This window comes from Falco peregrinus, chromosome 5, assembly GCF_023634155.1.
Source record: "Falco peregrinus isolate bFalPer1 chromosome 5, bFalPer1.pri, whole genome shotgun sequence".
Classification (NCBI taxonomy): Eukaryota; Metazoa; Chordata; class Aves; order Falconiformes; family Falconidae; genus Falco; species Falco peregrinus.
In genome coordinates, this window is record NC_073725.1 from 76,647,195 (window position 1) to 76,673,195 (window position 26,001).

Here is a 26,001-nt window from a genome sequence, read left to right on the forward strand (position 1 = left end):
CCCAGAGCCCATGGGTTCTGCAAGAGCAGCAAGGGCAGCAAGGAAAGAGGTGGCACAATACAGCACTTGTTCTGTTTTGTGCCAAATAAAATAGAAACGTTTGATGGCCTTTGCTTGCCATGACAGTGACATGCAGTGTGACAGCAGGCACAAAGACAATATTAGCCTGTTTCTGTTGGTGTTTCTATTCCATTAGCTCTTAAGAAAACCATGCAGACTAGCCCAGCGGAGGGGAGTGAGAGGCAAGGAGGAGTGGGTGAGACAGAGAGGGATGCTGATGAGCAACAGGATCGTAGACAAGAAAGAAGGAATGGCAGTGGAGGTGGGCAGCAGCTCTGGGGCAGGTTTGAGACCTCATGGCACTGACTCATGAGCACAACCCTTCTCTCCGAGCTGTTCTGGCTGCCGCTTTCTGACACGCTGCTTGCCTTCCCAAGGACCTCCAGTCCCCTCTGCGCTCGGGCAAAACCCCTCTGCCTGAGCCATGCCCCTTCCCATGCTTGGGCGTAGATTTGGGTCTCGTCTTCATTAGTTCAAATGCAGAGTCCTACCTCAAAGCAGAGGCAGGGAGCAAGTCCCTGGGGCAGCATCCCCCCACACTCACCTCGACTCGAGGGGATCTCTTCTTCGCACTGCCTGGCTTCAGTACCAGGGGATGTGGAGCTGCCATGGACCTTCTACCTTAGCTCACATCTTGTTGGGCATGTGGAGACGAGGAGCGCTGCCCTTCACAGCCTTCCCATCACAACAGAGCCTTCCATTCCCAGCTTTCTCTTTCATTCCTGTTGCCTTTTGCTGGCCTCATACGGCACTTTCACGTCTTCTTGTTCCTGTCAAAGGCAAGTCCCTCTGCTCCCGAGTTTCCTGGAGAGCAGCACTAGCTGTGGTTGTTTGGCAGGAGGAAGGAGAAAGGACGTGTGGCAGGTCCTTGGTGGACTTGAAGGCACCAGTCCCCATCCAGCACAACATCTACCTCTTGGTCGGTCTGTGCTCAGCTCCGCAGCCAGCCATGCTGTCCATGAGGGCCAAGTGATGAGGCCACCTCTAATGCCCTGGCTTCCACTGACAGGCATCAAGGTTGGCTGTCCATGGGGAGCCTCACCCTGCTCAGCTGCTCCCGAGGCAATACTCCTCCTCCCAGGGCTGGGCACTGATGCGCGGAGATGAGCCAACAAATGGCTAAAATGGGGGAAGCTTGGCAAACACGCCACAGAAACCTGCCTGGATTGTCCTAGTGAGAACAGACCAGCAGATGGGCAAAAACGTTGTGGCTGGTGACCCCCCCCCGTTTCTGCCTCCCTCCACAGAGTGCAAAAACACGGGGGTCTGACTGAGAAAACAGCCACATGGACTTGAACAAGGTCTTGAACTTGAACTGCCAAACCTTTAACCCTCAGAGCCCTGCTGCTCCACAGGCTTGACTTGCCAGCATGGGGGGTTGGGGTTAATGGCACACGCAGGCAAAAAATGCCCTCTCCCTGTACTGGCCCAGGGCGAGGAAAACCTGCTCAAGGCTCTTTGCGGGTTAGGGTGCTGGCCCTCCTCCTCCAGCACAGCTCAGCCAGTGCTGGCAGCTCCTTTCTAGCCCACTTCTTCCTCTGACACAGACTTGCAAATCCTATCACAGCTACCTGTCTGGAGCTACAAATGCCCCTGCAAAAGACCCCTCTTAAGGCAAACACCCAGGTGAAGGCTGCAGAAGTTCAACTCAGCTGTGAAATGAAAGGAGAACTCACTGGGTGACCTAAATTTCTTGGAAAGGAAAACAATATCAGTATTTGAAGAGGTCTGTAGGATGTTTGTGCTTGAAAACAACAGCTGGGACTTGGCCTCTCTTTTCTTGCCCAGCACTTTTCCCTGGGGCTCCCGGTGATGCCCCAGGTTAGTGTGTCTCCCCTGTGCTCTCATGTTGTGGCCTCATTCTCACTCTTTGCTGGCTTCGGGGACACGGAGGCTGAAATTCCTCTTCATGCACTCTTGGCACCAGTGAAAAAGCAGCTACAGTTCTAGCTCACCGTGCATTGCTCATATTTACAGCTTAAACATTGCCTTCTACTCGAAAGAACAAAGATAAAATGTCAGGAATTCACAGTTTTTATTCTCTTTCTTATGCCCACCCATCTTCCCCTGCCATTGATGTCAATGACTCAAAGTCCTCATCGTACAGTAGCCTTTGCCAGTGTGGCACTCAAAGGGTTAACAAACCACGGCTTCTTGGACAGATAAGACATAAGCTCATTCACTGGTAGGAACACATGGACGGTTACATTACAGAACACCTTAGGGTTTCCTGTAGCGATTCTTTGGGGTTTCGCCACAGCCAGTGACGTCGCAGGAGAGAATGTTGGGCTTCTTTCCCAAGCCGATGCTTCCCAAGAGATCGGGAAGCTCACGAGTGATGGCCTTCTCGATCTTCTCTAGGAAACACCCTCCCATGTAGGAACACTGCTGAGACAGCAGCTTAAAACTGGTGATGGGGTTGATGCCAAAGAAGTCCTTGTAAGCCTCGCGGTTGGGGAGGTCAAATTTGCTGACATTGGTCTTTGCCAGAATGGACTTAAAGATATAGAATTTGTCAGGATCTTCCACAATGTCCCTGAACACCAGTTCTCCATCACTAAAGAAGGTCATTTTGTCCTTGTAGGTCTGTAGATAGCGATCGACCAAAAGGGCGTGGATGCGCACCCGGATGGCGTGCTGGCGTATGAAGGCAATCTTATTTTCCATCCTGTTCTCGATCACCTGGTTGAGATCTTCCAGGAGCGATATCTCTTCTTTGAGGAACAGGTCTTTGTGGGTATCTGGATGGTACTCCTGGGGCCAGAAAGAGCTGACGTACACCCTGGGCGGCTCTGTGACATTGATGAGAGGAGCCAGGCTCCAGAACAAGGCACCGTAGACTCTCATGAGCTCCTGGGTGGCCAGGCTGTCGGCTTTGTTCAAGATGATTCGGATCTGAGACTCACGGCCCTTCAGCTGGCGAAAGAGCATCTCCAGCTCCAAGCCCACATCCAGCTTTGTAGGGTCAAAGACAACAAAGATGAGATCAGCTCTGTCAATGAACCACTGGCACACGTCATTGAACGGGTAACCTTGAGGAGAGGAAAGAGAGAAATCCAGCAGAAATGGCCAGCACAGGATGAGTGCCTTCAGGTCAAGGGCTAGATAAACCTTGAGCCTGCCATGCCTCATGCCCTGTCTGGGTTGGACAGGGTGTGGGACACAGCAGTCTTCCCATGCAGCCTAGAACCTGTTTCTCATGTGTGAAAAACACTTCAGTGTTTCTTGGCATGAAAACTCATCCCTGTGTGTCTGGGCCTGCGACTGCCTGTCTCCCTCAGCCTCTCCTCCCAGCCTTCCTTCTCCCTGCTGCTGGCCACGGATTCCTGCTGCTTCTGTGAGCTGCTGTCGGCTGCATCACGGCTTTTCCCAGTGGGCACCAAGGGCTTGTCTGTCCTGACATCCCAGGTGCTGTGGGAATGGACTGGTGCTTCTCTGGGCACTGCTATAGCACCAGCCATTGGCAAAACCTCGCTCTGAGGGTGACACGCAGGGCATTATATGCTGAGCTGAGTCAGACAATCAACGGCCTGAGGAGTTTCCAGGAAACACCTTGCCAAGACGCCTGTCTGTCACACCTCCAAACAGCAGAAATGGCTGCTCTAGCTGATGACACTGGGGTATGTTCCCCAGGTCCCAGCTGCTGCCACCACAGCCATGGGCAGACAAACATCACCATCCCCTTCAATGCAAGACCCCGTTTGTAGCCCAGGGCTCGTCCCTGTTGTGCTTCAGCCATCTTTCTTGTCTCACATTGTTACAGCATCTTTTCTGGAGTCCCTTATATGAGCCCAGTAAACCCCTACCTCGTTCTTGCTGCTTGCGGTTTTCAATGATGCCCGGCGTGTCCACGAAGGTGACTCGCTCCAGCAGTTTGTGGGGCACCTCGATCCCTATCAGCTTCTCCAAGAAGTTCTGCCCAAACTTCTCCAGGGGTGAGAAGGAGCGGGCGCTGTCAGCAGCCATCACGATGCCCTCGATGGTCTTCAGCTTGGGGCCGTGCATGATGACAGTGAATTCGGAGGTGGTGGGTTCTGCCCCTGCCCAGCAGAGAGGAGCAGCAGAGCTGTGAAATCCATGCCGGGCAATGGGCACGACAGGGCTGGCCTGAGAGTAGCTGGGGAGCTCAGGAGCATCACTCGCTTGCCAAGAGATGCTGGGGGAAGGCAAGCAGCGGGGCTACAAAATTCTTGCCAAACCTCTTGAGAAAATGCCAGCAGGGCTGTTTTCTGCAGGGACTGGTTATTCTGGAAGAGGCCTGACTGCACAAGGCACCCTGGAGAACCACCTCCCGGGAGCCCTCATTACCGTGGCACAGAGCTGCCCACAGACATCTGCCCTCAGCTGCGAGATGACATCCGTGGGAGCAGGGAGGAGGGAAGGGGAATGGCTTTTCTCCTGGGAGGGTGAATTAATTGGCTCCGCATGAGGAGGGAAGGGCAGAAGACAAAGGCGAGTTGCCCTTGTGACGTGACTGCTGCTCTCGCAGTCAGGGTTGGAGGTGGTGAACCCTGTGCTGTGGGACGGGGATGCTGTGGGGACGGATACCCTCCTGCTCCTGGAGGAGGGTGGACAGGGCCTGAGCTGTGGTGGGGGACCTCTCCCTCCGCATGGCACTGCAGCCAGGTGGCACAGACCAGTTCACAACCCTTCTGCTGTAACGAGGGGGATCGAAGAAATGTGACCAGGAGCCGCTGACCACACGGATGCAGAAATGCAAGTGCCAGCATGCCCCTGGCAGAGCAGGGAGGGAGCGGTGAGTGTGGTACCTGTGTAGAGCTGGTAGGGAGTGTCGTCCAGCCCGAGGAGGTAGTTTATCATGGAGGATTTGCCAACGCTCCACGGTCCCAGGAATAGCACCATTGGCTTGGAAGTGATCTCCCCATCTGCGGAGAGGGGAAATAACAGGAGGAAGTGAAGAAACAATAGCCGCCGCCACGCGATTAACTCCCCGCTGTAATGAGCATCCCATCTGAGCGGCGCGGTGATGCTGCCGGGGAAACAGCCACCCTTTTTGGGCTGCCAGCCATTCACGAGCCAAGGCATCACCCAGCGACGGGCCCCAGCATCTGCAGGAGCGGGACATCACCGTGCTCTGTGGGATGCCCCACCTCACTTGTCTGATGTCCTCTGAAGTGTGGCCCTTCCTAGGCTACGGGAGGACATGAAGGTCTTTTAAATCTTGTCTGGGTTTGGTGCTGGTTTAGCCAGGGTAATTCTGGGGCTGGCTGTGGGGGCGATTGTTGTTTAAAGGCAGCCGCCGCAAAGCACAGGACATGCGAAGGAGGTGGCCATGCCGCAACCAGGCGAATGCCTCGTGCAAAGGGAACTGCCGTGGTTTAAGGAGCAACACCAGCGCGGTGCTTGGCAAGCGTGGTGCGAGCCTCGTGCCAGCTGCCTGCAAGCCTTTCTACCATAGCCTCGCAGGGATCTGCCCCCGGGTCGTGGCTCCCAGCCCTCCCATTGAGCAGAAGGTCCTTGCCTACGTGAGCTGGCTGCCAGGCTCCAGCCCAGCACAGGGATGGCAGGTTGGGCAAACAGTCCTGCCACAGGCGTGGCGAAAGGCAGGAGCAGAACGAACTACAGTCACCATCCCACACTCTTCAAGTCTGGAGTTTGCTAAGGGCTCACGGAGGTGATGGGCCCACAGGGACCTGTCCCAGTGCCGCACAATTGGTCTGGGAGCACAGAGTTCCCTGGGCACATGCAGCCACGGCCCCCAGGAGCAATCCCTGCTCAAGCAGGACCCTGCAATCAGCCTGTGCCCGCTCTGCTCAACCCCTCCAGTCTCCCGGCCACTGGGCAGGCAGCCGGCAGAGCCAGAGGAGCCCCTGCTCCATGCCAGCCCCAGGCTGTGCCCAGGACAGCCAGCACCCTGCTAGTCAACACAAGCCCAAGTCAGGCCAGAAATGGAAGTGAAAACTGGACAAGTGAGTTCCTGTTGGTAGAAAACTTCCCCGTCCCCATCCTGCGCTCCAGGTGGGAAAGGGTCCGTCCCACTGCCGCCAGCAGAAGCCCAGCCAGGGGAGGGGCTGGATGCCACTGGAGGCACTGGGAGCTGTTCTGTCTCAGCCAGAGCTAAGCCTTCCCCTTTGGCCCAGAGTGAGGAGATGTCCTTGGGGGACCCACGCTGCCCTCAGCACCCTCTCTTCAGCCCCACGCCTAAGGCAGAGCTATTTTCCCTGCAGTGTCTGAGACCCCACTGCTCCATGGCTGCTGCCCATGCAGGAGCCAGCAGCTTTCCAGCTGGGGATCCATCTCCAAGGTGGGAGGAGCCGCAAAGCCCACATGGTGCTGAGCTCCCACTCCCGAGGGTGCCAGAGGGCACTGCATGGCAGCTCTGCAGTGAGCCCACCTGACCACGGGTGCAGGAGTTGGGCAGAGTGTGCCAGCCTCCTCCTGCCTGCATCTTCCCATTGTAGGGACACCATGTCACCCCTGGGGAAGGGCATGGGCTGGGGACATCTCTCCATGGGGCACAGAGCATCCATGCAGCTCAACCCTCCTTCCCAAGGCAGGGCAGCCACATCCGAAGCAGGGAGATGGCCCTGCCCGCTGCCTGCTCCCTGCCTGCGAGCCACAGGGATCCAGCGTTGTCTCCTCACCCAGGACAAAAACAAATGTTGAAACCTCCAACTTTTGTTTTTCATCATTCCTCTGTGCCACTCTATCGCTGCCGCTCTGTTAGCTTGCTGGCTTTAATTGGGTTTCGGATTATCATTAGTATTATTATTATTATCCCCTGTGATGTTGTGCCAGAGGTTTGAGGCGGGTCCCGGCGTGCTCTTTCGTAAGCTGTTCCCAGCCAGGTGTGGCTGTGTGAACGCAGGCAGCCCTGCGCCCCGGCCCTGCTTCACTGCCCACCTCCGCCCCACTCTGCTGAGGCAGGCAGCGATGCAGGCAGCCCCCTGCCAGGTCACCGACACCTCGTACAGCCCATCTCTACCCCTTGCTTTGGGAGCGGGGTGCTGGCACCCCATGGGCTTTGGGGGCAGTGCCAGGCACGGGATCCTTGTGGCCCTCCAGGTAGGACAGCAGCTCCAAGGACGTGAGGCCGTGCATGGGTCCTCCTTGCTGCTGCCCAGCGTCTGGGAGAGCAGTGAGCATCTCCCACCCAGGAGGGTGCTGGCCTTGCACCTGTCCCTGCTATGTCCCCCTACCATGTCTGCCAGCACCGATTTGGGTCACCTTGATGGTCCAGCCAGGGGAAGAGCCAGTCCTTGCCGGCTGCAGGGCAGGGATGGCAGCAGCTCCACCACAGCGGCTCTCTCCAGCCACCCTGTGGCTGCTCACTCCCAGCCCAGCCTGCCTCACTCCCAGCTCCATCTCATCCCAGCTCCAGCCAGGCATGGCCTGGTGGCACTTGCAGCAGCAGTCGCATGCCGGTGCGTGATCATCGGGCCCTGCCTGCGAACAGGGGGGTCCTCAAACCTTGCACTCCCTCGTCTGTGGGCCTGCTTAAAACACAGCAGCTTAAAACGCAGCTTCTCTAAGCTGCAGAGCATGCTGCCATCCTGCACAGCACCTGGCAAACAAGGCCAGGAAAGTCACGTCTCTGTCCGCAGAGCCAGCATTTGTCTTGGACTGTTCAGCTCTGGGGGTAGGAGCAATTTGGATGTCTACATCATTATTTTTCCCTAAAGCAGTGGCTTTCCAGGAGGTTTTTCCATGTTGCTTGCAATGCCAGGCTGCCCTGGGGTGGGAGTGCTGCTGCTCTGGGGCTGGGATTAACGTGAGGCCGGGTCTTCTCCCCCCTTGTCCTCAAGCCCAGCAGAAGTGCCTGGTGTCAGCCCACCCCTCGTGGTGCAAGTCTGTCCTGGGGATGCTGGCAGCAAAAGTCCTTCCTCTCCTGGTTCAGGCTGAGCCACAGGCACGAAGCTCCTGCTCTGTCTTCAAACCACCCAGGCAAGCTAAAACACCTGGAGAGACTCCCCCAGCAGTGCCTATGCTGCCACCCCATCCCTGTACCGCAGCCACCACTGGCCACTCTGCCTGTGGCATAGGTGCACGGCCCGGCAGCCCTTGGAGGGCTAGCCAGCTTGCTCCCACAGCCTCAAAAGCCACAAATACCCACACAGCACGTGTGCCCACAAACGGAGGGACGAGCCACACGTGGCTGCAGGGTGCCCGCGCCTGCCTCCACGCTGCGCTGCCCGTGTACGTACGCCCACACAAGCGGCACACGTGTGTGTGCCTGCAGCTAGAGATGCAGATAAGGCAGCTATCGGAATATGCTATATATATCCACAACCCTCCCCGCTGCCGGCGCTCAGGCACCACAGGGAGCCAGGGACCCAGCAGGCACTGGCAGGGCTCTGCCATGTCTGGGGCTGGGCTGTGGAGATGCCCCTTTTGGCAGGCGCCAGCAGCGGGGGCCATGGGGGAGGACACAAGAACTAGAAGATAGCAGCAGGGACATTGTCCCCATGGCCCAGCACACCATACCCAGGGGAAGGGCTGGGTGTTGGCTGGCATTTCTTGGCCTGTATCCCATCTCCTCCTTCTCGGGGGGGGACCTGGCAGCACAACCCGAGCAGGACAGGCAGGGAGAGGAGCCAGCTCTGGCTCCTGAGGGGGCTGAGGCCGCCTCTCAGGGGCCAGCCTGTGTTACTGGGACAGCTGCTGCGGGCTCATCGGCTTAAACTGCAGCTGGAGGGGGATCAAGGGTGGACATTCACGAAAGTTTCAGCATGTCGGAGGCTGAAGGGTGGGAAGAGCTCTCCTCTGTAGCGTGGGCTATCTGCTGGGCTCCTCCAGTTCATGCCATGGGTGAAAGATCAACCCGCAGGTCCACCACAAATGCCTTTGAACCATGGCTAGAGGAATACACAGCCTCTTGAGTCTTCCCAGGAGGGAAAGCTGCTAAAGCCTGGGCGAGGTGCAGGTTTCAGGAAGGAGGGGGCTGTCAGGACCCAGAGTCAGGCCTGGGACAGGGTGCAGTGACACACATGCCGAGCTATGGAAGGGCTGGAAACACTGGTCCTGGAGGGTGCCATGGGATGCTGGGTACAAGGGTCTGCTCCGTGCCTGGGAAGTGTGGCTCTGTTGGGACAGGTGAATAGGAAAGCTGGAGGCCAGCAAAGAGCTTAGGCAGCGCTGGCAGCATGCAGGCAGCAGGCAGCAATACCAACCTGTGGCGGAGGAGCCCAGGGTGCGTCCGGGATAAGCTGTTAGCAGGGGACACGGGGAGAGAGAAAAGGTACCATGAGTCGAAGGAGGGACGCAGCTGCCCGGGTCTGGCCCAGGCCGAGGAGGGAGCTGAAGACTGACCCTGGCCTTCTTGTGGGCAGGAAAAGCCAGCGACGGCCACATTCCCAGCAGGAGAGAAGGAGTTACAGTCTGTGATTAACGAGACCCGCAGCTACCAGGACAAGCAGTAAACCCCAGTCTGCCCTGTGCTCCGGGGATGTGGCTTGGGGGAGCAGCCCCAGGAGAGCTGCCGCATCTGGGATGGCAGCTCAGCAGAGCTATGGCCTTCCCCAGCAACATTCACCGAGCAAATGGAGCCCGACAAGCCTTTGTTAGGACAGCAACCAACCCCAACAAGTGTCCTGACCACCCCAGTGGTGTGGTTACCGGTATCCACCCCTAGGGCAGCTGGGAGGTCATTCCTGATATGGGGACACTTGCTAATTGGCACATATACAGCAATTAGGGTCACCAGCATGCATTGCAAACTGGCATGACTTCACAGCAAGCTTCCCATCACCGGACTGGGAGAGTCCCTTACCCCTGAGCTAGGGACAGTCCCTAGATGGTGGCCACGCCGTGACCAAGCACACAGTGGGCCCAGCCAGAGCGTGCCCGCATCCACGTGGGATGGCAGAGCAGAGACGCAGGAGGGTGGCAGGCAGGGAAATGGAGATGGCACCTTCCAGGTTTAAACATGCTGTAAGCAGAGGGTGTGGGGGGAATTTTCTGGGATGCACCCCGATAATTCAGAGTCTTAGGCTGATGGAGGCAGTCACAGGTCCCCCAGGACAGGTAACAGCTCAACTACAGGGGTGTTTGTGGGAGCTGTGGGGAGCAGAGAGGCTCCTTGGATTACACCAGCTCCTGCGTGCAAGCAGAGTCGATGGCAAGGGAGACAAAATGGAGGGCTGCCGTGTAATGGAGGGGTGAAGGTGCTTGCGATGGCACCCCTCTATATTGGCTTACACCTCCAAAGGTCACACATATTCCATGACAGGCTTGCCCCGCCACTCTCCCAGCTGTCCCGCTCCTCCTGGCCAGCTGAACGGCAGCTCTGTGCCCTCCAGCCTCCCACCTGCCGCAGGAGTGGGCACAGGGGGAGAGGCTGGGGGCATCTCCCAGCTTGCAGGGACACCACCAATGCAACGAACCCACTCCGGACAGGGACACCATGCAGAGGAAGCAGCTGAGAAAGCTCTCTCAATCCCATTATGCCCTCACCTGCTTTAGAAGGTCAGAAGGGTTCCCTGGGCCAACCCACTAACTTATTTGCAGGTTTCTCTAATTACACTGCTAATGAGGGATTGGGAAAAGCTGGATCTGTGAGTATTAAAGGCAAACTGCTGAGTTTCAGGTTTCTGGAATGGGATTGTATGTGCCAGGATGCAGTTAGGGTGTTGGAGATGCTTCAACAAGTTTGGTGGCAGGAGAAATATTTCTGAGAGGAGCATGGTCAGGGTCTCTCATGGCTGAGCCAAGGGCCACAGGTAATGCGGCATCCCTGGGCCCTTCCCTTGGGGCTGGGAGGCTGTGATTGTGTGACCAGCACTGGGATTGCATTGGCATAGCTGGGAGAGTGCCATGTAGGACGCAACAGGGTGTGCTGGGAGCTGACCTGGGGCCCTGTCAGCCTGAGGGGGGGTTGTTCCTCATGGTAAAGTGGAACAGCCCCTGGAGTGTTGTGAGATGAGGCTGTGAGGAACACCAGGACCTGCTGTCTGTGGTGGCTCCTGCTCAGGAGCTGGGATTGAGAGGGTCTTGGGCTGGGAAAACACAAGGGTTAGTGGTTTTTTTTCCTCAGAAGCTGGAGGGGAAGAAGCCAGCAGGGGCCTGAGAAACACTTGCTTCCTCCAAAAAAAGGGAGCAGGATCTTGGGCACGGGATGGCTGGAAGGCAGCGTGGGATGTTCTGAGCAAGGAAATGGGTTGTGGGCTGAGAACTGAGGCTGGGGACTGCATCCTCTGGCAGTGAACAGTGAAGTGAGTGTTAGGGGCTGGGAGCCCACCAGCTTCCCCTGTAACCCCAACTGTTCTCCTGAAGTGTTCTGGGTTGAGCTGACAGTAAAAGCAGATGCTTGCACTGCCACCAACACAGACCAAAGCAGCTTGGAGGAGAGGCTGGGGTGTTGCTGAACCTGTGAGCTCCAGGATGGAGTCAGCTGGGACAGGGCATGGCTGGGCCACCCTTGCTGCATGGCCCCACTGCTGGGGAGGCTGTGGGGATGCACACCGGGGTGCCAACCCTCCAGCTCCCAGTGCTTCTTTCCCAGGCATGCAGCAGTGCTGTGCTGGCTGTGTACAGGAAGGGACAGGCTAGCATGCTGGGTGGGTGGCAGCAGCTGTGGGGTGACGGTCTGTAGGGTGCTCCTCCCATGCTGTCTGCAGCATCGTGTGTGGCTGAGACCCCCTGTTACACTCCCACATAGCAAGCGGATCGTGGTCCCCAGCTGCTGGTGAGCAGCACGGAGCGAGGCAGGCAAAGGCAGCAACATGGAACTGGGTGTGGGAGGCAGCTAGGCACGGCTCGTGTTTTATGACACCCACAAATGCCCCCTCCAGAACCCCTGTGGGAGGGTGGTGGATGATGTCCAGGGTGCTCTGTGTCTTGAGAGGGCAGGACCTGTGCTGGTGATGAAGACTCTCCAGCCCTGCCCCATGGGTGGCAGCTGGAGGTGGGCTGGCTGGATATGGAGCTGTTCAAGCCTGCTTACAGAATGTCTGACACAGATTTAGGAGTTGCAGTGGGGCTGCCTGTAAAACAGGCGTTCCGCTCTAAGGAGATGTGTCCCCAGGCTTTACCCAAATGAACACGGGACCCCTGCACTGGCGGAGCAGAGTCCAGCTGCAAAAGGAGGGTCTGTGTGGAGGGTGTATCTAAGTTCTGCCTCACCAGGAGGGAGAGCATGGCTCCAGGGTGTGTGAGGCTTGGAGATGTGGAAGGGAAGGGGGCGGAACTTCAGGACAAGGAGGGACCCTGTTAGGAGGCTGATGTGGGCAGGCAGCCCTGGGACACAGGCAGCAGGGACTCCAGCATCCCCTGCCTGCCCAGCCAAGGCACAGGGGGCATCTGGCCCTGACTCAGGACAGGGCTTGAGGTAGGGGTTCACAGGAGAGTTACCCCAATGAACAGGGACCTCGGACTTGGGCTTGAGCCATCTGTGCTTGGAAAATGAGGCTGCTTGTGTCATATGGGTCACAACAGCTTCCTGTAGTTTTGAGTGTCCTGGGGCCAGGGCTGTACTTTCCTCTTCTGGAGGGACACGTGTGCTGCCGGGGCTCAGCCCAAGCCAATGCCCATGGCCACAGGGACCTGCTCACCTGAACCAATGTGTCTGTAACTGCCAAGAGGTGGAAACTCTAACTCCCAGGATGAATGAAGGCTGCCGAGCTTGAGGGATACCCTGCCCACATGACAGTGTCCTGTACTGAGCAGGAAGGATGCCAGCTCCAGCCACCCCCAGGAAGCTCATCCCCAGCCTTGAGAGGTCCTAAGCTTCCTTGCCAAGCCTGTTTCGTTGGGCCGTGATCTCCGCTTGGCAGCGGTACAGGGCATTGATGTTGAGCAGGTGGAGGACCCGAAGCAGGCAGGGTTCAATGCTCAGCCTACACAGATGGTCCTGACAGCAGATGGGCTAAGGCAGATGCAGGAATGCCTGCCACTGGGTTCACTAGGGCATGTCCTCTAAGCCCAGCATGTCCATGGCCTTCTTGAGAAGCTGCAAAGGAAGACAAATTCTCCAAGCCTTTCCATGATCTGCTCTCTGCGCTGTTATCTGCATTCCAATGACCTGATGGTGCCGGAGACCCCAGTGCCCGTGGCATTACCTGTGATCTCATGCTGCCTCAGCTCGTTGTATCTGTAGGACTGCTCCAGGGGCTTGATGGAGGAGTGGTAGATCTTCCTCAGCCGCTGCAGTACTCCTGTGGGAGCAGAAGCATGCGAATGGGTGAAAAGGCAAACCCCAGCACGCTGATTGAGTCCCTCCTGGGTAAGCTGCTGGGCATTCCCTGCAGATCTTGAGGGTGATTCAGCCATGGATCAAGGGACTTGGCTCACAGTTGAAATCTTGGCAAAACTGATCCCAGTCATACATTTTGATGCTGCTCCCCTGCTAATGTTTCCTGCTGGGCACTGTCCCCATCCACTGCCAGTCTTGCACATGCCAGCAGCTGATGGAAGGAACACCTCTCATTAATATTTAGTACTCAACACCCATGATCTCAAAAAGCCCTGCACCATGGTGCCAGGGACCCCTGGCACAGCCCCTAAGCTGCTTGCTAGAAGAAGGAACTTTTTCCGTAGCAGCTTTTATACTTTTCTTTCCAGTCCAGACTGCCCAGGGGCCAGCAGAAATAAACCTTGTAAGAGCAAAACCCAATGAATAATTGGAATAAAAATCCCAACTCTTTTTTACAAGTTGCCCCTGGGTGCTGTGGGCAGGGATGTGGCTGCCTTGGGCTGACTGCAGATAGCCATCTGCATCTTCCAGCTTCTCTGCTCTCCTAATCCTTGTATGTCCTTGGGGCTGTCTTTAAAATAATTAAAATATGTTAACCCAAGAGCAGCAAAAGGGCTGTTATGGAAGACATGGTGTTGCTAGACCTACAACAAGTAAGGTTAAAACCAGAACACCCGAGGGAAGGAAAAGCCCATCCACACTCTTGGTGCAGCAGAACAGTGAGGAGCCTGTCCTGCAGGGATTGCACAGCTTGGTGCCAACCCAGGCCCCCTCACCTGAGAAATCATCAGCAGGTTTGTCCTCATTCAGCTTGAGAGTGTTCTCCAAGTGGGACCGGTCGCGCTTGGTCGGTTCGCTGGTTTCTTCAACCTCTTCTGGAGGAAAAAGGCAAGGAGACCTGTTACTGCTGCAGAGGGGTACCCACACAGAAGCTCACACAAGCTGCCAGGGAGAGGGCGTGGGGGAGCACAGACGCCCCAAAGCCTGCAGACCTGCTATGTGCCTCAGCAGCCACTGTCACCTTTGGTACACCACATGGTTTCTTTTTTGCAAAGGCTCCTGGAGGCTTGGCAGAGGCTGCCAGGGCTGCAGCTGCTGGGGGAAGCGTCGTGGGCAACTGCTTGGCTCCGAGGAGGGGCTGGTGAGGGAGGCACGCCATGTCTCCTGGGGGGAGCGAGGGCTGGCCGCTCAGGGAGAATGCGAAGGACGTGCCTGGAAGGGGCTCCTCGGGCTGGGGCATCATGCGAGCACGCGTGGCACCTGCCGCCTGACGGGGCCCCAGCGCTTCCCCCAGCAGCTGCGGCTCCTCCAGGGCTAAGCCCCCACTGCAGGAGCACTCTGCTCTGCCTCCCTGTCCGCTCCCAAAAACCCTTACGCATCGAGCCAGAGACATGAGAATGTGTGAGGTTGAGGCTGGCTCTTGAGAAACCAGCCAACCTCACCCATCCTGGCTTCCTCGCCTTTGCCAACAGGGTTGTTCCCTCCCACCTCTGCCCCTGTATCAGACTGGAGCCCTCTGCATGGGGCTGTGGCTTGGGCTGGCCCGGGGGACCCCATGGCTCTGTGCTAGGCCCAGGGAGCACGAAGCAGCTGCTGCCGCTGGGGGTAGGCACCCCAGTGTCCCCAGGCAGTGTCCCCAGGGAGACAGAGGTGTCCTTGCCCTGCCCTGGAGGTGCTGGCACACCAAGGGCCCCGTGCAGCTCCAGGTGCTTTGTCAGGAGCTGGCTGGGTTGGGCTTTAGAGGGGGTCTGGGGACAGGTCTGGGGACAGGTGTGTGCTGGCTGGCTGGGCTGGGGGTGCCTGGGCCAAGTGGGGCACTTGCCAAGCCCTGGGACTGTGCTGTCTACCGAGTGTTGGGCTGAGGAAGACCTTTTGACTTGCCAAGTAAAGCCACAGAGACCAAACTGGGTTTCCATTTCAGTACAAATGGGAACTATTTGAGCTGGGACATTACAGTTGAAAGCAGAAAAAAACTCAGCTGGATCTGAAGATTGCTGCCCAAACTGTGGGCCAAAGTCCACAAGTGTTTCCAGGAAATCATGGCAGGGGGGGAGTCCCTTTTCCTTAGCTAGCCTTTCACTGACTGAACACAGCCAGAGCCGGTGCTTCAGCAACTCATCGGTCTGAATTACCTCTTCACGCCTTCCCTACGAGGCAAGAGCTGGTGGACAAGAGACCCACCAGCCCGGGCAAGCATCTTGCCCTTGTACCAAGAAAACTGGGGATCCAGAGGACTTTTGGGGAGGAGGAGCCTTTAAGAGGTCTGCGGGTACTGAAAGGGGCCTGGGTGTTAAAAATCTTATCCATGTCCACAGCCCAGAGGAGAAACCATAGGTTTAAAGTGCAGCAAGGGAAATGTTGGCCAGCTTTGGCATCGCTGTGGCAAGTGCCTGCATCACAGGCGTCCGTGGGCTCCTGCCTGCGCCCTCGATGCCCGCAGCCGGCCCAGCCGTGCAGCGGTTAGGGGCAGGCGTGGGAAGCAGAAGCGTTAGGAGAGGGCCATGCACTAGGTGCGGTTTAATGTGCCAAGCTCAGCTCCGCCGGGGGTTGATAGTAGGTCACTCTCGCCGCTACAGCACACCGACAAGAAAAGACTCCAACCTCTCTGGCTGTGCTGGAGCTCGGCGGCAGCGGGGTAGGTGCTGTGGCTGGGTGGGCTCTCTGTTTCTGCCAGCGATGGCTTGTCTGCAGGGGGGTCTTCCACCGCTGCTGGCAGGTCTGCTGCTGCTGGGGGGTCTTCCACCGCTGCTGGTGGGTCTTCTGTTGCTGGGGGGTCTTCCACCGCTGCTGGTGGGTCTTCTGCTGCTGGCGGGTCTTCCGATGCTGCTGGGGGGTCTTCTGCTACAGCCCCACAGGGTGGGTGATGGCAGCTGACAGGGCCGTCCCTGGCTTCTCCCTTGCTGGCAGCTGCTGGTTTGCCATTGCCCTTTTTGCTGGAAGTGCTAGCCGCTTTCTTGCCACTCTCTTCAGCTCCATTCTTTGGCCCCGCTGGCCTGGCACCATCTTCCTCAGACTCTCCCTCTTCCTTGGACTCTCCTTCCTCCTCGGACTCTTCCTTGCCTCCATCTTCCTCAGACTCCCCTTGCTCGTCTTCTTCCTCTGAGCTCTGCTCATCCCCTTCCTCTCCCCCCTTACGAGCAGACACTGATCTTGGCTTCTCCATTTTCTCTTCCCCAGGCTGCCCTTGCTTCTCAGAGGCTCCTTTCTTGGTGCTGGGCTCCTCGCCCTCCTGGGCATGGAAGACATTTTGTGGGCCAGGCCCGTGATTCCCTTCCTGGTGCGCAGCCTCAGGAGTGCCCAACATGGCACCCTCCCCTGGGCCCTGTGCCTCGCTGGGCCCCTCCTGGCTCTTCTCTTTGGTGGTCTCCTCTGTCTGTCCGTGCCCTGGCCCCAGGTCCCCGCTCAGGCCACCCACCGGCTCTTCCTGCCCCTCTCCAGGGCCCTCCTCAGTGGCACCAAGCAAGGAGGTGTTGGCGGGGCCACCATCTTTGTTCTCCTCAGGGCTGCCATCGTCTGCCTTCTCCTCCAGCCTGGGCTCTGCAGCTGGCAAGGGGCTTTCGGCAGCACCACCAACATGGTCCATGCCAGGGGTGCGTGGCTCTAAACGATGAGAACAGCTCAGTCAGTCTTACCCGCGCTGGCCCATGGCTACCGGGGCACCCACTGGCCACCCATCAGCGTCGGAGGGGGCCCTGAGGGACACTTTGTGGCTGTTACAAAGAGGTTTAAACTCTCTCCTAAACCTTCTCTAGTTCCAGCTCAATTGTCTGTCCCTGTGGCAAGAAGCTGGGTGCAAAGAGGTGTTTGAGGGGGCAGCAAAGCCGATGCAAGAGGGGGGCCCTACGGCTGCCCCAGCCATGGCTGCCTGGGGCTGCGACTGCCACCCGCCATGGAGCACTGCAGGAAGGCCGCAAAGCAGCCCTAAAAACTGCGGGTGAGGGGGAGAAAGGAACAACAAAAAGCATAGTTCGAGGGGCCGTGGGCACTTGGCATGTTAAAAGGGTCCTTCCCCAGCCCTGCCTCAGGAGAGCGTTTCACCAGCCATGGCGGGTGGCGGGGCGAGGGGAGGAGGACGAGGAAGGCTGCCCGGCATGGGGCACGGGCAGGGGCAGCAGGGCTCGGAGCTATTTATTGTGAGCATCCCTTCACTAGGAAAGCATTTGCTGCACTGTGCGGCTGGTGGGGACACAATGAGTTTGTTCGGCAGCCCGGGAGCAGCCATCCGGACTTTCCACAGACCAACTGCAATTTCACATTAGGCAGCGGGTGCCAAAAATAAAAGATCACCAGCTATACTGTCTCCGTTACAAACAGTTGCTGCTAGTCTAAATAATCCCCTGAAACGTCTAATGCCTGCATACCAGGGAAGCGTTTCAGAGGAAAATAATTCCTTTGTACTCCAGCTGGCAACCAGATGCCAACCAGGGGAAAATGCCACCTCCACCTCGGCTGCAGGGAGGCAAGCGGGCAGCACGGGCATGGGCAGCCAGCCCCTCTCCCCCAGCTCCCATGCCGCATCCGTGCTGGCGAGCCGTGGAGCACCGGCAGGGCCTCTGCAAAGCTGTGGCACTGCAGCTCACTGGGCTTGGCTGCTGGGGACCGTGGTAGCCGAGCACTGCAGGAGCTGAGCCAAGACCAGCCCCAGATCGTTCAAGCTGGTTTGTTGTCACCAGGGATGCTGGGCACTGGTTGCATCTCTATCAGCTCCGGTACCGGTAGCGGTGGTGCTGTTAACCACGAGGCAGGTGGGAGCCTGCTCGTGCTGGGGAAGAGCCACACTGGTGGCAGGCGGCTGGGAGGGACAGGCTGCACCTCCGCCTGCCAGGGCTTCCAGTGGCTCTCATGTGCAGCCTGGCACGGTGGAGCTGCCGCCGTCACCGCGGCCCCTTGCCCTGCCGAAACCGGATGCGTGGGTCACCCCAGCTCTGCCCTCGCCGACCTGCCCCGTCCTTTGCTGGCACGTGGCTCAGGGGTGCCTGCGGGCTCCCGACACAGCTCCCAGCCCGAGGCAGAGAGGTCATGGGAAGCTCCCACCCGCCTCTCTCCCAGCCAGAGCACCCATCCCCTTTGGGTCACCTTCCCATGGGACCCCTCAGGGTGCCCAGCCTGCCAGGAGCGACTTGAAGGGGAATGTACTATGCCTGACCGGCAGAGCCCCAGGTGGCTGGGGGCCAGCACGCCCCTACCTGGCCCTGGTGGCCTGGAGACCAGCCTGGGTCTCCTGAGGGTCCCCTTGGCTGACAGAGTTAGAGATATTCTCAGTTTGGCCCCAAAATAGCTGGTGACCTGGAGGGCCGGGAGGGGAGTTTGGGTCCTCGGGCGGGTGTCTGGGGAGGGTCAAGGTGGTAGAGGGGGGGAGCAGGACCATGTGGAGGAGACCCTGCATGCCCCAAGGGCTTTGTCTGGGGTCCGTGTGTCCCCTCTAATCCAATGCAGGGGGACAGAGGAGCTGTCACCCACCATGGCAGGGCAGAACAACAACCCCAGTACCCGCCGTGAGCCATCCCTTACGGGAAAAGGGAAATACTCCCCAGGTGCTCAAACTGGGATGTTCCTGCTGGTGTTCTGGTCACGGGCTTTATTTCCTGTGACCTTCAAGGTCTCATACAAAGTCCCTCTCCCCTCTCCACCTCCTTGTCCCTCCTGTTTCCCCTACATGGTCTCCAAATCCATCACAGGGCGAATTGTGCTGATCTGCAGATGGCCAGCCGATGAGCAGCGAAATGGGCTGAAGGTTATGGGCTTAACACCCTCCGTGCATCCACCAGAGGCTAAAAATATGGCCCAGCAACTGTACGGGGGACTCAGAAGGAGCAGCTCGGCAGGCTGCGGACGGCAAAGCCCCAGCCCCTCGGCCGCTGGCCCCAGCCCCTCACCCTGCTGCCAGCCAAGGGTGACGTCTGCACCTGGGTCCCGTCCTGCGGGTCCCCGTGGGCTCCGGGAGGGAGCGGGGACAGCCACGATGTAAAGTGACACCGGGGCTCCCCTTGTTCGCACCCTGCCTTGTGCCAAGCGGCCGGGTGGCACTGGAGAAGAGCCCCTGCCCTGCTCCCCTGGGGGAGCTGCTCTCCCGGAGGGTGCCCGGCTTGCGCTGCCCCTGCCCACCCCGAATCTCACACCCGTCCGCAGGGGCTGGCAGGGCTGGCAGCTCCCTAGGGACCCTTTGCCCTACGGTGACAGCACCCTGGGGAACAGCTGCAGGGATGGAGAGCTCACAGAGAGGCTCTGTCTGCCACAGGATGCCTCGGCTGGTTTGCCCCAGGGAAAAGCCTGTGTGGACAGGCTAGGGATGGCTGCCAGAGGCTGAACGTGACCCTGCCACGGTGTTCCCCCCCATCCCCACGCAGGGCCGCGTGGAACAGCAATGCCTTCATGCCCAAATGGGTCCTCCAGGAGGGACAGCCTCTGAGCTCTGAGGACAGCACTGGGGCTGGGGCAGGGGCTGGCCGGGAGGGACAGATGGGCACAGGTGGCCCTGGGAGGGATGCTCTCCCCCTCCAGCAGAAATAGGAGCCCCAAGCGTGGGGCCAGCGATGCGCAGCACTGTGGGGATGGCTTTTTGCACGCCCCCTTCCCCTGCTCGGATCCTGGCCCCAGCAGCACCCAGGGGAGTTATCCACTGGCTCCCGCGGGTCCTGCCCTCCCCTTGTGCTGCCAGTGGGGTTTCAGGACAAGCTTGCACCCCAAACGTCTGTCCCTTCTTTTTCAGGGAAAGGCAAGGCTGTGCTTTGCTCTGATGAAGCCCTTTAAAATCTCGCAGAAAATGGCTGCACCCAAAGGAGCTGTCCGGGACTTCCCCGGGATTTTCCATGGAAGACACCAGCTGTGCTGCTGGACCCGCTGCAGACCCCTCTTTCCTGCGAGACCCACCCCCATTTCATGGTCATGTCTCTGCTCACTGGGCTCTGTGGGGTCCCCACAGCCTCTGCTCAGGGACGTACCCTGGGTGCTGCTCCAGCCCTGACAGCCCGGGACTCAGTCTGGCTGGGGACCTGACACAAGTTTGCCAGGTCTCTGGTGCTCAAGCCACAGCCCTGGGACACTTGCCCCTGCCCTCGGAGAAGCGGTGCAGCTCCCGGGATTACGATGCTCTGCACTGCTGTCAGCCAGCACCCTGGCTTCTGGAAAAAGCTGAGGCGGATTAGACCTATGAACCTGACCTTTCTGCAACCAGTAACCCCTCACAAGTTGGGAGCGGGACCAGGGGAGCCCAAAGCTGGGGCTGTGCCCCTCATCCAGCTCAGGCCTGGGCATCCCAGCCTTGCACGCCCACCCCTGGGTGCTTGGACAGAGCGCAGCAGAGGACGGCATCTCCTCCCTGCTCTTCCCATGCCTCAGTTTCCCACTCTGCACCATGCCTGTGGAGCCCGGTGCCACTGCTGAGCTCTGCAGATGAAGTCCTGGTGTTTTATTGCCCACATGTCACGCAGCAGCCCTTCCGCAGCAGGCAGGGCAGGTGGGAGCTTGGCTCCAGCACCAGTTTGGAGCTGATGAGGCAAACACCTTCACCAGCTGGCAGACAGCCCAAGAATCCCAGAGGACACAGGCATGAGGGCAGCCAAGGGTGGGCTTGGCTCTCCAGACCCTTGCGCACCCCAAAGCCCAGGATGCCCAGCCACAGCATCCCATCCCAGGGGCTTCATGATCCCAAAGCACCAGCAAAAAGCAAATATTTTCCAGTTATTCAGTGCAGAGCCCATCAGGGCTATAGGAACCAGCTTTGTCAGCCTAACTTGACCTCATTTGTGGAGGAGATTTTAAGTTTATTTGAAAAAAAAATAAAAATGGATTTGATTTCTATAAATAGTCGGCTAGAACTGCATGATGTTTTGATTAAGAAAGGGTAAAGAAACCTCACCAGGATGCTCCAAAGGGATTAAAACCATGCTTGGAGCTTTCTAAATATAGAGATGAAAACAGGGAATCACTTCTGCGGAGTGTTTTTTCAACTGTCTCCCCACAGGGCACCCACTCTAAAGATTTGGAAGAAAACCTGCACTCCTGACTTGCAGAAAATCCAAAGATCAGGACGGTGGAAGATGAAGCAGCCACCACTCATGGCCAGAGGAGCTCTGGGTCTGCAAGTGAGCAGAGAGCGAGAAAATGGCATTTTGGCACAGGCAGATGTCACACTGTACATCAAGGAACACCTACCCGTGGTGTGCCTTGTGGGATCCACAGCCCAGGGGGATGCTGAAGGACCTGGGTAGAAGTGCTGTGGTGTGGCTGGGGCTGGAGAATCCCCTTCCTTGAGCACAGGGGGTCATGCTGGTGGTGTCCCTGAGCCTCCAGTGACGGGAGGCTGTACCAGCCCACCCCAGGGCTTCCCCAGGTCCCCAAGGGACATCTTTCATGCAGTCATTGTGAGTCTTCCTGGGTGAAGACCCCCCATCCCTCTTCTTTGCTCATTCCAAGGATTCCTGGTCACCTGGGCAGGTCAGGGAGAGCCCCTGGACTTGTCAACCTGGATTTTAATGCCTGATGATTCATTGCCCCACAAAATGCTCAAATCCATGGGAATGGCCGGGCAAAGATGCTGCCTGGCTGTGCCAAGCAGTGGCACCCAGCCCCAGGGGTCTCACCCATAACCCCAGCACAAGGACAGGGGAACCCAGCTCAGCTGTCACACAGGGATGGGGCCACGCAGCTCCAAGCCCCTTTCCACGGCACGCCCCCACGAGTGGGGAGGTGGGCAGGGTTGAGCCACGCACCCGACTGGCACCAGGGCTGTGCTGCTGCTGCCAACACCCCGGCCTGGCTCGGGGTGCCCAGTGGAGACTCCCCGGCCCCTCTGCCAGCCCCCACCAGCACACGAGCTTGACGGCTTCCTCAGGCTATCGCTTACAAGGGGAATGTCCCCACGGGCTGAAAATAGCCCAGTGGAGCCCTGCCAAGGCAGCAGGGCCCACTGTTATTCCTGCAGCACCTGGGGAACGGGAATTTTATGAGCAGTTTGGTCACCCTTGGACCCGCCGGCCAGACTGGAGTTCCAACACCTTGGCAAGCCTGCGCTCCAGGCACAGGAATGTGGACCTCCATGGGGCTAGCAGAGCGATGAGTGGGGATGCAGCAGGTATATGGCAAGAGCACAGACCACTGAGCATTGTCCCCAGGCACAGCACAGCCCTTCCAGCCCAGTGCCATCTCACACAGACCCGCTGGTGCCCCTGTGCCACCAGCGCCATGCACGAGCAAGGTGTCCCAGCCATCCTGCCTGGCTGACTGTCACCTACACACCAGGACAGGGATGGCTGATGGGAGAGGTTGTCACAGCGCAGCCAACCTGCCCGACATCTGCCTTGCGTTGCTCAGCCAACAGTATGGGAGAGAGATGGGGCAGCCGCCAGGGCTGGGGTCTCCTCCAGGCAAGGCACCAGGGGTGTGACAGCCATGTAGGTGGTACAAGCAACCAAGATCTGTGGGTGCCCTTGCCTCACTGTGGCCACCCTGCACCCAATGGCAGTGGTGCCTGCGGCCCTGCTGCTGCTGAGGGAGGGTAGAGTGAGTCCTGATGGGTGTCAGTGTGAGACAGCAGTCCCCCACCTCTGAAGAAGCTGGGTACCCTGGGGGGCACTTGCCTGGGACAGTCAGGGTGGGGAGTCCCCATGGGTGCTGTGTCCTACAACCTGAGCCCACCCGAGGTGACACAACCCACGTGGTGGAGCCCACACCAAGATGTTCTGTCTGGGGAGATCGAGCCCACCCCAAAGTGACATATTTCAGGTGATGAAGCCCATGCCAGGGTGACATGTCCTGGGTGATGGGGAACACCCCAAGGTGCCCTGAGGACACAGTGATGGAGCCCATCCTGAGGCACCATCTCCCAGGCTGAGGCAGGATGAGGAGTCCCAGGGGTGGTGGCCCGTGCTCGCTGTCACCAGGAGAGGTCTGTGCCAGCCCTGTTGTGCCCTCTGCATGTGCTGCAGGAGGATGCCAGCAAGCGAGGGTGTTCCTCAGCTCCCCGCCCAGCTCAGAGGTGGTGATGGCATGGCACAGCACAGCCCTCCACTCAAATCCCTGAGGGCTGGTGGGGGGCAAGGGCTCCCCAGACAAAGCTGCCAAGTCCAGTGGCTGGGCACTGCCCTGCCAGTGTCCCCGTGGCCCATTCCCGGTGGCCACAGGGACCCACTACGGCCACCCAGCCTGGAAGGGATGGCTGGGCTCTGCCCAAGGTGCAAGTGCAGGGAGAAGACCTTCCCCTGGGCAGGAGCCAGGATGGCACAGCGGGCAAGTGTCCTTGCCCTGAGCCATCGCCCAGCCCCACGGTGGGTGCTGGCCCCTGCCGGGGCTCCCGGCCACACTGGGGAGCTTTGCCAGCCGTGGCCACGTGGGCCATGGACTGTTTTGGCTGGGGCTGCACGACTGCCGGCACAGGGCACTTCCCACCGCCGGAGCAGTGACAGGGTCCCAGCAGCCCCAGGCATCACCGAACCCTGCCCTCAGCCCGAGCACCACACCTCTGACGCATTGGCGAAGCCCCTGGTTCCCCACTGGGCTCCCCCCGCCTTCTCCTCACCAAAGTAGAGTTAAATGGGAAGACAACCCCCAAAACTGGGAAAACAACCCCCCAAGCCACCTTCTGCACCCCAAAGAAGCCCAGCGCCAAGAGCCCGGCTTGGCATCAAAAGAAAAGCAAAACTCATTGCGCAAACCCCACCGGTCCCTGCAGAGCAGAACCAGGGGCAGGAGCTGTGCCAGTGCTTATAGTTTTTCCCAAACCTACAGCTCCAGGGTGAAATATGCCCCCCACCCCCACCCCAATAAGCAGGAGACACCGAGGATGGGGTCTCTGGGGGGGCCTCAGCCAGCCATCAGGGCTGGCTCTGGGCTGCAGACCCCAATGCACCTCCTGGCCCCAGAGCCTCCTCTGCGACAGGGGACCCCGGCGCTGGGCTGAGCAGGGTGCTGGTGGCAAGGTGCCCAGCACCGTGCCCAGCCCCACGGCATTGCCCAGCCTGCTCCCTCACTGTCTGCCACAGCTGGGGACGTGCTGGCCTCTGTGCCAGCCTCAGCACAACCAAGAGGCGAGCCGGTGGTCACCCACATTGGTGACAAACCCCTGACATCCCACAAGGCCACCAGCCCAGCCTGGGGTGGGCACCAGCCACCGGCCATGCCCATAGAGGACCTTGCCAAACCCCTTATCCCCAGACGTGACCTGCGGCCCCGTGGAGGTCACCCCACCACTGGCAGGGTGCATTGCTGGCCCCAAAACCCGTTTATTCACAAGAATGGTCCAAGATGCCCTTAAAAGGCCAAAACTCAGCGGGGCCAGGGGTGCCGGGTGCTGGAAGGCGGCAGCTGCGGGTGCCCGCGCGCGGGGCCGCAGCAGCACAGGGCAGGGGGGGCCGGCGGCCGGGGGGGCCAGGGCTGCTGCAGGGACTGCAGTGTCCCCTTACACGGCTGTTTCCATACTTAGCCGCCCCCCTCCCAGCAGCGTGGCCGCCGGAGCCCAGCCAGGCAGAGAACCAGCCCAAATTAACTCAAGGGCAAGCAAGGGTACCAGCGATGCCGCCCCACTGCACGGCCCCAGGGGACGCCCAGCTGAGGACAGGGGTGCTGAGCGGGTATGGGATGGCCCAGGGAAAGGGGTCGGGGGTCACCCAAAGTGCTCTCTTGCTTGGCAGGTCCTTAGGGGTGGGGGGACCCCCAGGACAAACAGCCTAGCCCACCCTGCCCTGACTATGGGGTGCCCCGGCACCCTGGCAGCTCCCCCCAAATCCTCACTGCCCGAAACTGAGACACCTTGGCACCCGTGGGTGACACTGACCCTGGGCGTGCTGGCAGCAGCACAGCCCCTGCGCCCACCCTGGCTGCAGAGGGGGGACCCCAGCCTGCACCCTGCTGCCAGCCCCTCCCGGCCACGGCCACCTGTGCTCCCGTGCACATTTTGGGGTGACTCTGCAGCCCTGGCAGAGTTGCCGGGGAGCCCAGATGGCTGTACCCCTGCCACCCTGTCCTGCTCCTGGCACCCACCACGTCCTGGGACACAGGCTGGGCTCACTAGGCACCCCAGAAACTCACCGGCACCCACAGCCCCACAGGCACCTGCAGCCCTGCAGGGCACCCACAGCCCCATGGGCACCCATAGACCTGATGAGCACCCACACAGCCCCACAGGTACTTGCAGCCCCACAGGCACCCACAGCCCCAGCGAGCACACACAACCCACAGGAACCCATGGCCCCACAGGCGCTCCCAGCCCCATGGGTGCCCACAGCCCCATAGGTACCTGCAGCCCCACGGGGACCTGCAGTCTCCTTGGGGACCCAGAACCCCATTGAGCACCCACAGCCCCATGGGGACACCACAGCACTGTGGGGCCCTGCAGCCCCATGGGGACCCACAGCCCCATGGGGCCCCTGCCACCCTGCAGGTACCCACAGCCCCCTGAGGACCCACAGCCCCATGGGGCCCCTGCCACCCTGCAGGTACCCACAGCCCCCTGAGGACCCACAGCCCCATGGGGCCCCTGCCACCCTGCAGGTACCCACAGCCCCATGGGGACCCACAGCCCCACAGGCACCCACAGCCCCCTGGGGACCCACAGCCCCACAGGGTCCCTACCACCCTGCAGGTACCCACAGCCCCACAGGGACCCACAGCCCCACAGGCACCCACAGCCCAGTGGGCAGCCGTACCTGCAGTGCTGAGGAGCAGGAGCGAGGCCACGCAGCAGCAGAGCAGGTTGAGGCCCTTCATGGTGGCTGCCAGGAGCTCCCTGCCGCTCACTGCCTCTATTTATACAGTGCCGGCAGGCGCGGGGCAGGGCAGGCAGGCAGGCAGCTGCC

General features: G+C 59.4%; 1 protein-coding gene across 1 annotated transcript; it reads right to left on the reverse strand.

Annotated features, from left to right (window-relative positions):
- Positions 1-1,612: 1,612 nt before the first annotated feature.
- SRL (sarcalumenin) lies at positions 1,613-25,912 on the reverse strand. The gene is made up of 7 exons (XM_055805512.1): positions 25,852-25,912; positions 15,812-16,810; positions 13,987-14,085; positions 13,077-13,172; positions 4,830-4,946; positions 3,867-4,100; positions 1,613-3,092 (listed from the first exon to the last, which is right to left on the reverse strand). The coding sequence occupies exons 1-7, from the start codon at positions 25,910-25,912 to the stop codon at positions 2,281-2,283; spliced, it is 2,418 nt and encodes an 805-aa protein (XP_055661487.1). The 3' UTR covers positions 1,613-2,280.
- Positions 25,913-26,001: the final 89 nt, after the last annotated feature.